The sequence below is a fragment of the Coregonus lavaretus genome (genome assembly GCF_964263955.1).
Source record: "Coregonus lavaretus genome assembly, chromosome: 19".
In the NCBI taxonomy this organism is placed as follows: Eukaryota; Metazoa; Chordata; class Actinopteri; order Salmoniformes; family Salmonidae; genus Coregonus; species Coregonus lavaretus.
The window spans coordinates 18,918,412-18,930,115 of NC_140006.1; the positions used below are offsets into that span (position 1 = coordinate 18,918,412).

The 11,704-nt window shown below is 41.5% G+C and overlaps 1 protein-coding gene across 1 annotated transcript in view; it reads right to left on the reverse strand.

Moving 5' to 3' along the window:
* The window catches only part of LOC311146617 (gamma-1-syntrophin-like), a gene marked incomplete at its 5' end in the record, with an annotated part of 37,296 nt that extends 28,986 nt beyond the window's left edge, over window positions 1-8,310 (reverse strand). Inside the window, 10 exons of the mRNA XM_084183147.1 lie at window positions 895-1,024; window positions 1,488-1,618; window positions 1,970-2,052; window positions 2,249-2,351; window positions 2,668-2,709; window positions 3,118-3,161; window positions 3,256-3,313; window positions 3,545-3,601; window positions 4,496-4,630; window positions 8,284-8,310. Of these exons, the coding sequence (XP_084039273.1) occupies window positions 895-1,024; window positions 1,488-1,618; window positions 1,970-2,052; window positions 2,249-2,351; window positions 2,668-2,709; window positions 3,118-3,161; window positions 3,256-3,313; window positions 3,545-3,601; window positions 4,496-4,630; window positions 8,284-8,310 (810 nt within the window). The remainder of the gene's footprint in view (window positions 1-894; window positions 1,025-1,487; window positions 1,619-1,969; window positions 2,053-2,248; window positions 2,352-2,667; window positions 2,710-3,117; window positions 3,162-3,255; window positions 3,314-3,544; window positions 3,602-4,495; window positions 4,631-8,283) is intronic.
* Between the last annotated feature and the right edge of the window lie 3,394 nt (window positions 8,311-11,704).

An 11,704-nucleotide genomic window follows, 5' to 3' on the forward strand; every position in this document is an offset into this window, starting at 1 on the left:
TCTTTTTAATTTGCTTGCCACCTCTCGGCATCATTATTATTGCATAATGCATCATTATGAATTATAGATGATACAAGTGCACTAGTTAGCTTGGGGGTATAAGTGTATGCCGTAGCTGTCTCCAAGAGCCAACTGATATTGTGACCTACGGCAAAAACAATAAGTGGATGTTTCATGCCCCATAGCATGAAAATACATTCATATATACAGTATGTGACTTTGCTGTTTGACACTTTTTCTTCTCTTCTTTTTTTTAGCCCCCTTTATGATCTATGATTTATGATCTTGTCTCATCGCTGCAACTCCCCAACAGGCTCGGGAGAGGCGAAGGTCAAGTCATGCGTCCTCTGAAACATGACCCGCCAAACCACGCTCGTTAGCACCAGCCCGCTTAACCCAGAAGCCAGCCGCACCAATGTGTCGGAGGAAACACCATTCAACTGACGACCAAAGTCAGCCTGCAGGCGCCCGGCCCGCCACAAGAGCGCGATGAGCCAAGTAAAGCGCCCACCCTCAGCCAAACCCTCCCCTAACCCGGACGACGCTGGGCCAATTGTGCGCCGCCCTATGGGACTCCCGGTCACGGCCGGTTGTGACACAGCCTAGGATCGAACCCGGGTCTGTAGTGACACTTCAAGCACTGCGCCACTCGGGAGGCCCTAGCTGTTTGACACCTTATTGAACATTTAATTAACAGTAGTCAAGATCATAAACTGTTATATGTTAACTACTGTGTTTAGATCCTAAATCACTTTTACAGCCACATGCAATCCATATTACTGTAGTAATACAGTGCTCTATTGTAATTTTCATAACCAAACCTGTGGATCTTGAAGACTATGGAAAATCTACCTATCTTACTCATGTTTTTGCCTTCAGTTTGATTATACTCACATTGTGCTTGGTGAGAGCTGATATATTAGTTGCGATTGCTTGGAGCCAATCTAGGCAGTCTTCAGCAGTGGGGCACGTGATAACCCCACTGCAAACCCCATCCACAGCTATGACTTGAAATGCATTTTTCCTATAGAAATCAGAATCAGACAAATATACTATTTAGTACTGGTTGGCACAAATTCAATGTGATATTGACATCAATAGCAATATGAGCGAGGTATATCCCAATATCGTATCTTTTTCCATGGTCAGGCAAACAGCTTTTCTGTCCATATGTTATGATGACCCATGCACTCTCAGTTCTATTACTGTACATTCAAGATAAATAAGTAACAGCCAAGCAAGCTTTGCAGCAAAACTACCAATAGCTGACTTCTTCATTTGGATAATCTCAAGGTATTTACATGAGACAAGTCATTTTAACACTGAGTCACCAAAGTCCCTTACCAGGGGACCCCTCTCAAATAGCCGAGGCACAGGGGTCACTGAACCTTCAGCAGCAGTGACAGCGTGCCAGAAAATGGCCCCTGGCTGCGTTTTGACAACGAGCGGTCTCTGGTCCCCCTGCTGCAGCACAGCACTCAGCTTACCTGCAGACGTCAGAGCCGGGGATATGCTGTGACAGATGGGAGTGAAGGAGAGGAATAAGGCGCAGGTCCACCCATCTCTTCTCCCAGCGGAGCCCAGGGGACGTGGGCCAAGATGAGCAGGACAGTGTGTCCTGCAGGGGTTTATACACACAGAGAAGAGAACACCTCATTGTTTGACACTTCATATAGTTTATCCCATGGCTTAGTAAGATGTCAACAGCCCAGGCCTGTTCATGATTCATATGGGTAGATGTAGATGCAGCAGAGGCTGTATAAGTACAAGCCATTGTGGAACTACTGAATAAGGTAGTTTTTTTCTCTGGCCCAGAGAAAGAGTGAGAAAGAGTTAGAGCACCCTGACCGTCACCGTCTGCCTGTGAATGCCACTGTGGAATAACAACAGCCTACTGGCCATGTTACAAGAGTTGCAGAGAGAGCGATACGGCTGAAGGTTATACAGAAATGAGAATGTTAAACTGTACCGTATTGTTAGGATGGTAGTTCAAGTGTAAGCCACTGTCGCATAGAGGGGAGGACGTTCCACTGCTCTGATCACTTGGGACACCTGGGAGTAGAATGACATTCAGATAATACCAGAGACAAATAACAGTCAGACAATGCATGAATCATCATATAATCCATGTGTAGATGGAGAAGGTTCTTTCTCTAATATTGTTCTTATTTTCTCTCATTATATCCTTGGTGAAAATAACATAATTTCAGCTCTGATATTTCTTTGGAGGTTTCTAAGATATGCGTACATGTGCAGTCTTCACAGAGGGGCAGTTTCAGAAAAGCTGGTGTCTTCTTCAAGAAAGAAACAGTCAGAGTGACTTCCTCTCCGGCATTTCGCAAAACCTGCACCTGTAAAAGAAAATTAGGAGAATTTACAATACTGCCATTGGACTTCAACGTCTGTTGCTCATTTCAACCACGTACTTGGATGATGGATGTAGTGCAAATTCCCTTCTTAGAACAAGTAGATTAGATATTGGTTGAAAACTGGGAGATTTATGGAGCCTCACGCATTTGGGAGGTTGATACAGACACATTGGAAAAAGGTGTAAAACAGATCTTACAGGTCTCAAAGATAAGGTCCAAAAAGTGAAACAAGATAAGGTGGTGTTGCAAGTGTTGCAACTTCAGTGAAATATGAGATATTAAGTTGTCAGCTTCTTACCACTTCCTCGTGGCGATAGCTTCGAACATTTATTCCATTTATCTAAAATCAAACAGTCTTATGGTTAGTAACAATAATATCAGATCCATTAAACTGATGATATGCATAATATGCTTTATTTTACTTTAATAAGGTGTGTTTGAAAACACAGTCCTTGATTCATAAAACAGCAATCAAGTGCATTATATATCTGTCGTCTGTGCTCAAATATAGCATTGCTGCTGCAAAACAATGAATGCTGACAGTCACAGTTGCAATGAAGATCTCTATTGCAATTTTTTATTTTATTTTCTTCCTGGCCATGCCAACACATGGCTCAGTGCACTAATATATCCTATAGTGATCCATCCGCAGAGCGTGAAGGGGTCGGAATTCCACCAGACCTGTTGGACAAACACTGAATGACACCAGGCAGAAGAAACTGTCACAATACTCAACATCATCACTTACCTGGAGGATTCCATCGCCGATAAACAGCAGCCCAGATAGTTCAGCTGCAGACAATATATTATATATTATGTTTGGGTGAATAAATCATAATTCATAATGCATAATGAAATGGATACAAAGAACGAAAAAAGAGCTTACCTTTTTGCTCTTTTGATATTTTTGATATCACAACAGGGATTTTGTGTTCTGCACCTCCCTAGGGGGGTGAATTATATCGTTATGTAGTTTGTTGCACAAACAAATAGAGGAAAAGAAAGAAACAGAGAGCAAAAAGAGAGAAAGTATTGTGTCTTCCCCCATAGGCTACTCCATTAGTCTACTGTTGATATTAATCAATAGTGGTTTTAAAAGATCAATTGCATTAGGTGAAAGTAAATTAAAAGGTAGAATAGGGAGAAAACGACTAATCAATGGCGATCTAAATTACCTTGATGCTCAAGCCAAAACCTTCAATCGTCTGTCTTCTGATCGTTACAGTTCTCTCCTGAAAGGAATCAGATAGATTAAAGAGATAGTGTTTATTATGGAGATACTTAGAGTTTAGTTTTACTTTACTTAGAGTTTAAGTTTTACTGTAGATGCAAATGAAAGAATAACAGAGCTGACTGATATACAAGGAAAGTGACAAAGGAAAGGTCCATTTGAAATGGTGCATGATATGAGACATGGGTGTCTCTCCTATTTCTGTGCATACAGTACGTATCACTACACACTTATTACACACTTAATGTAAGTACATCTAATTACTGTAAGGGCCAGAGCATGTTTGAGTACAACCAGGAACAGGGTGTGTATGCTGGACCAATGAGGCTGAGACATGCTTAGGCATGGACCAATGAGGTTGAGTGTCTGGCTGTTGTCCTGTTTATTGTATAATCTCATCAGTCATGCTCACACCTCACTCTCATGGTTCCAAATATAACGCTTGCCTGACATTACATGTACTTCTCGTAATTGAAACACCCTTTAATATGAACATTGATTTATGGTTTTACAATTGACTGAAGTAGCTCTTCCATGTGCATATGGTCATTCAGTCAGTACATTGTCAATATCTTTATATTGTTACCCCAGATATAGTATGCATGCATGTGTGTGTATGTGTGTGTGTGTGTGTGTGTGTGTGTGTGTGTGTGTGTGTGTGTGTGTGTGTGTGTGTATCACCCTCTACAGAAGGTATGGGCAACTTTGATGGGGGTGGGGGTCACAAAATATCTGACCTCATCATGAGGGACCGCAGAGGCTGGCGGGTCTGTGTATCCACATCCATACCCACACATTCAGTCAGAGCCGGCCCTAGCCTTTTGGAGTGTCTGTAAAAGATCAGTATGATGTCAATGTGTGGTATTTTATTTGACAGGCACGGCAGGTTACTTACACTCGAATAAAATGGTTCTCCTGACACGCAGATGACATCTTGCTCTTGAATTGTCAGAATGTCTTTAGCCAAGTGCAGTCGAATATTGTAAGGCTCCTCATTACCATCTTGCAGTAGATAAACCCCAGTCTTTGTCTGCAAAGTAAATCAGTGGAAAAATAATGTATCATTCTTCTATGTCCGAATTAACTGCCACGAAATGAAATGAAAATGTCATCGAATTGGAAAGACATTGGAGAGACTTTTGGCAGAGTGACACGGAGAATGACCTATGGACATTTTACACCCCCCCCCCCCCCCCCCCCCCCAACATACACTTACCCTGCCCCCGCACCCCAATAGACATTTATCATTGCTATAGTTGTAAATGTGTATATTATTATTATTATTATTATGCTCCTGTGTTGGAGCTCGGAGCATAAGAATTTCACTGTACCCTGCGATTACATCTGCAACCCTGTGATGTCTAACAAACTCATCTATCTATACTGATAGTCATTGTATATTTTTCTTCTTCTTAGCCTGTTCATTTCAAAATGGTTACATGTAAAACAATGCCCCTATACATTCTGTGAATTCCACTTTGGAAAGCCAAAGTAGTAACCAAGAAACCATATAATTTATGTTGTCTCTAAAGGGCTAGGAAAAGAGCTATCATAATTCATGATCAATTCAGGGAAATCTTTTTTTACCCACTAGTGTTTTGCATACATCTTCCATATTATGTTGCAATTCTGTTAAAAGAAGACAGGAGAAATATAGACTCACTGATTAAGGTTAGTTCTCAGTCAAGTATGTGCTGAACCGGCAGTGTGAGAAATTAGCAGTCTTTCATAGCAGTCTGCATGTGTTTAACTTTATCTTAGGTCTGGACATGTTCCAATGTATTCAGTTTCACTAATTAGTGTGAATTACATTAATGTTTTATGCACTGTGCTATAAAATTAATCAGAGCAAAATATATTGTTGTCTAGGCCCTGAAGATAAAACTCCATGTTTAATAATTTTCCAAAACCAGATAACTCCAATGATATGCCTCTTAATAACAGACAACAGAAACAATTAGTTACAATCGTCTAATTAAATAAATCTCCAATTAAATAATTCGCCAGATATGCATTTCTCAGTGTTGCACAAAAGAAAGGGATAGGAGAAATCATCATCATATCCCGTGATCCATTTAAAACATGGTAATCTGCATAAATCTGTATTCTGCATAGCCAATTCCCCACCAGCTAATTGGAATGCCTATCCTGTACTTGAGACTATGGTTAAGTCTAAATAAGAGAAGCACTTTCACCTGACATGATTACTAATGTAAAGCCAAGCAGGCCAATGTCACTGAGCATCCTTGACAACACACGCAGTAGTGTCACCGAAGGATAAATTAGTCACCAGTTTGCGTGGTAGCTATTCTTAGTCAGAAATGGCATCTCAATTGCAGGTAAGGCAACTCAAATAATGACATTTACTTGTACTGTACAGTTTCTAGCACTGTGTAAAGAAACCATAAAAAATCAGCCTGGGTGAGTATTATTAATATCAACAGCAGCATCTCAATGTGAAAGTGTTTTTACAGTGGGTTGCCTTGCACACTATATCCACAGCTAGTTCAAACTCACAATTAAAATACACAGAGGCAGTTATGGTGTGTGTGTGTGCGTTTGAGAGAGTGAGAGAGAGAGGGAGTCGTTGGAGGCAGAGTCATTCTCATTAGCCTAGCTGAATCAGTGCTATGATGCTGCTGTTTCGCTGGGTAGGTGAGGAGCCTCTCTCTGCGTTGCTCGGCTGAGCATTGTTTGACCTGCTGTACACCCTGTACAGTGAGGGAAAAAAGTATTTGATCCCCTGCTGATTTTGTACGTTTGCCCACTGACAAAGAAATGATCAGTCTATAATTTTAATGGTAGGTTTATTTGAACAGTGAGAGACAGAATAACAACAAAAAAATCCAGAAAAACGCATGTCAAAAATGTTATAAATTGATTTGCATTTTAATGAGGGAAACAAGTATTTGACCCCCTCTCAATCAGAAAGATGTCTGGCTCCCAGGTGTCTTTTATACAGGTAACGAGCTGAGTTTAGGAGCACACTCTTAAAGGGAGTGCTCCTAATCTCAGCTTGTTACCTGTATAAAAGACACCTGTCCACAGAAGCAATCAATCAATCAGATTCCAAACTCTCCACCATAGCCAATACCAAAGAGCTCTCCAAGGATGTCAGGGACAAGATTGTAGACCTACACAAGGCTGGAATGGGCTACAAGACCATCGCCAAGCAGCTTGGTGAGAAGGTGACAACAGTTGGTGAGATTATTCGCAAATGGAAGAAACACAAAAGAACTGTCAATCTCCCTAGGCCTGGGGCTCCATGCAAGATCTCACCTCGTGGACTTGCAATGATCATGAGAACGGTGAGGAATCAGCCCAGAACTACACGGGAGGATCTTGTCAATGATCTCAAGGCAGCTGGGACCATAGTCACCAAGAAAACAATTGGTAACACACTACGCCGTGAAGGACTGAAATCCTGCAGCGCCCGCAAGGACCCCCTGCTCAAGAAAGCACATATACATGCCCGTCTGAAGTTTGCCAATGAACATCTGAATGATTCAGAGGAGAACTGGGTGAAAGTGTTGTGGTCAGATGAGACCAAAATCGAGCTCTTTGGCACCAACTCAACTCGCCGTGTTTGGAGGAGGAGGAATGCTGCCTATGACCCCAAGAACACCATCCCCACCGTCAAACATGGAGGTGGAAACATTATGCTTTGGGGGTGTTTTTCTGCTAAGGGGACAGGACAACTTCACCGCATCAAAGGGACGATGGACGGGGCCATGTACCGTCAAATCTTGGGTGAGAACCTCTTTTCCTCAGCCAGGGCATTGAAAATGGGTCGTGGATGGGTATTCCAGCATGACAATGACCCAAACACACGGCCAAGGCAACAAAGGAGTGGCTCAAGAAGAGGCACATTAAGGTCCTGGAGTGGCCTAGCCAGTCTCCAGACCTTAATCCCATAGGAAATCTGTGGAGGGAGCTGAAGGTTTGAGTTGCCAAAAGTCAGCCTCGAAGCCTTAATGACTTGGAGAAGATCTGCAAAGAGAAGAGGGACAAAATCCCTCCTGAGACGTGTGCAAACCTGGTGGCCAACTACAAGAAACGTCTGACCTCTGTGATTGCCAACAAGGGTTTTGCCACCAAGTACTAAGTCATGTTTTGCAGAGAGGTCAAATACTTATTTCCCTCATTAAAATGCAAATCAATTTATAACATTTTTGACATGCGTTTTTCTGGATTTGTTTGTTGTTTTTCTGTCTCTCACTGTTCAAATAAACCTACCATTAAAATTATATACTGATCATTTCTTTGTCAGTGGGCAAGCGTACAAAATCAGCAGGGGATCAAATACTTTTTTCCCTCACTGTATGTACAGTAATTACCCTTATCTCTGATCCCATCTTGTGTTTCATCATTACCCTCCCATCCTAATCCTCTCCATCATTATCTACATCATCAACTCCAATGAGATGCTGTCGTCTGTGTACATTTACAATTTACACTGCAGGCGGTAGGCACCAGGCACCAGATATGCAACAAGGACAGTCACATTTTCATGATATGATAATTCAATGACACTTGTTGCGTTGCAAAGGTTAACGTGTCAGCAGTTGAGTACGCTGTCAAGTAACAAGACATAATACTAGTTGCCATGGCAGACAAATTTGCTCCAATTATCTTTGCAAAATGGTGAGAGATTGAAATATATTAAACTCAAATTGTAGCTACCTCTTCATTTGAAGTCTTGAAATCCATGTGCTATGGTACAGTGAGGGAAACTGCCCTGGAAAAAGAAAGAAGGAAAGGAAATTGAATTAGCTTCCTGAACAAATACCTAGCAGTTAGTCAGTGACATGGTTCTTCTCATTTGTAGTAATAACACAGATTGCCCAACCACTTCGTGATGGTGCACCACTTTCCACTTAATACAAACACAAAACCCACCAGCATGGTCTGCCTATTTTCATTACTGTCATGTCATCCTTATAGGACTGAACAATATGAATCCAGAGCAATAGATTTGCATTGCAATTTCACTTCTTTCTAGCAGAATCATGTGCAGAACCCCATGGACTAATCAGGGAGGAAACCAAAGACCATTAAATGTCTATGAATAATTCATAAGCTGAAGGTGAGAACCTAAGTATCTACAGATGTAAGATCTTAATTTGATTACCCTGTTGCAGGAGAACTGTCCTGAAATACAGGACATTTAAAACGTTTAGTGTATTTGAGGTTTAAAAAGGCTTCTGAAGTTTGTAATTTGTACTTCGAAATTTCAGACTTGATTTCCCCTTAGGAAAAATGTATCAACCGCCCAAAAAATTTCCATTCATTATAATCCACATAATAATTCACATTTCCTGCTGCTGCAGGATTATTTTCCTGCTGTAGAAAACTGGCTCAAATTAAGATCCTAATCTGTACCATGATAAATGTTTTAATATGGAATCCATTGCTCCTGACTGACTGTGTTACGATATCTGTTACTGTGTTACATTAGGGCTAATAATTAAAACAGTGAGACATGCAACAACCAAAGCTGATGAACACAAGTCTCTGCAGTAGCCTAGTAGTACAAAAAGTATTAAAACACGCTACAGCTGAAGCTGTTGAAGACAAGTCACAGATGAAGGAGTAGTACAGTTCTGTTCTTTAGTGGTAATAGAAGTGGTTTGAGACAGAGCCATAAATAAATGGCTCTGGTTTGGGATAAGGATAAATATAGAACATATGCTTCCCTTGTCCTCAACATTGCAGTGAACAATCTGCTGTCCTTGAAAAGGAATTAATTACACTAAAACAACATTGTGCTTGAGTGCTTTTAGTATATATTCAAGTCTCACCTCAGTAGAAAGGCCCCCGGCACTTTGTCTGTAGAGGTCTAGCCATGAAGCTGGCAGGTGAGCACTGATCCTACCGGTGGCAGAGGAGCTTCCCTGGGAATGGCTGTGGGGAGATGCAGGCCCTCATCTGGAGCTGGTGGCGGAGCCTGGCCTGTGCTGGGCTTGGTGTTGGACCACTCTGGGCACTGGCTGGCCTGGTGTATGGGCTGCCACAGTTCCAGGTTGTTGTGGCCAAGGTGCTGTCCCAATCCTTATGGTGGTTAGGGAGGGTGTCTGATGGCGGACTCAGGAGCAGTTCCACTCAGATCCAGACTCAAAGGACCATAAGAGCTGAGATTAGAAAAATACATAACATTTTAGTTAGTCTGTGAGGTAGTGGGAAACTAGACCATGAGGCTATTAAGGGCTAATCCTCAAAACGTATATCACAGTAATAACCCATATGGTTTGTGCCTGGTGCAATGATGTTCATATTTACAGAGCCCCCAATCATGGCACAAAAACACTTCACAGCGCAAAAAGGCTGATGACTTCACAAATGCTGGGTGTGATCTAATGGTTTGTATTCCTGACCAGTTTATGGGTAAGGGGTATGTAATCACAGAGACAATTTGTTTGACAAGCGCAGAGGTTGAATTTCAGAAAGCAGCTCGCTACAAAGGTGAGAAGTCTCAACTGCTGCAGGTTCTAGACACCTGTGGTTCTAATAATATAAATACCTTGCAGCAACTAGATGGCAATTTTACATGAAGTAAAATTGTGGGACTTGCTTTACCTGTTTAAAAGTATTTCTGTGGTAGGTGAAGTTTACATTTTTTTACTTAAAGCAGTTAAATATAGTCAAAGTGTAGTAAAATAATTGGTCTGATTACTTTTATATACTACTACATCAACCTTATTACTGTGGATTGTGGGGCAGTTAGATCACACATTTCTTCAGAAATAACAACACTCGGACTACTACACTGATAGACACTCTCCTACTAGAATACCACAGTATATGCATTGTTGAAGTTTGAAATAAATAAAATATTTATTTTTTTCACAACATATTTGGACGACAGCGGGATGTTCATGAAGTGCTCTCTGTGCTGGAGGGGGATCAGTGGGAAGAGGGACCCACTGACCGGAAAGGGGGATCCCCTTCCCTCGGAGCACCTCTGCCCCAAGGAGGGACACACAAGTTAACTGAGCATAGCATACAGTGCATTCGGAAAGTATTCAGACCGCTTGACTTTTTCCACATTTTGTTATGTTACAGCCTTATTCTAAAATTGATTAAATAGGTTTTTTTCCTCATCAATCTACACACAATACCCGGTTTAGTTTTTCATGTTTCAGTTTTTCCCTGTTTTTTCAGGGTTTAGCAGTCAAAATCACCCTTTACACTCGTACCCGTATACGGGTTGAAAATGGCAGATTTGGACACTGATAAACGCCTAAACTGGAACTTAGTGGCTGTACAGTAACATGCTATATGACGTCAGACCTTAGTCTCTGCGCTTCACAGCGCTATATGGATTTTAACTGACAGTCATTCTGAACTTGAGAAGTTGGCTCCATCCCTCCCATTAATTGGGCAACTTTTGCACCTTTTTGTTGACTGAGTGAGGGAAATGCTGTAAATTAAAAGGACTTAATGTATTTTGATAGATGAGACGTTGAAGATTATAGTAAATACAGCTTTGATGTCATACAAGCAAGGGTTAGGGTTAGGGTTAGGGTTAGGGTTACCTAACCCTAACCCTAACCCTAACCCTGCGAGTCCAAATGTGCACTTCACATTTCCATATCATAAAACTCATGTTATATACAGTGTCAGTGTTTATGATCACTATTTTTGGCGTCTTACCCTGGGTTATTCTGAACAGAATGAGACTGTGTTTGTCAACTGTGAAGAGAATTCACGGCGGCACACACACCTGAATGCACTCATGACTCCTTTCTATGGGCACCAAAATTACGATCTATTTCCCTGAATTGCATTGTGAAAGCCTAACACTGTAATATCGTATTTTATAACTTAGCTAGTCATGTTGGCAATAGAACTAGCAACATGCATGCCCCTCCCACCTGAGGAGCTGTCTTTTTCAGCCATATATTTCCTGTGTTTGAGGTGTGCAAAATCCAATTGTCACTTAAAATCTCGCTGGATTGATTGATTTCATTTTACTCCTGCGAGCGACTCTTTCATACTCTTTCTTGTGCCTGTCGTTTTATTCAGGTTAACGTTTTGACCACGGAAATGTTTGTAAGGACCTGTCAAACACCACGGCAATGGCTGAAATGGGCTCAATGGGATC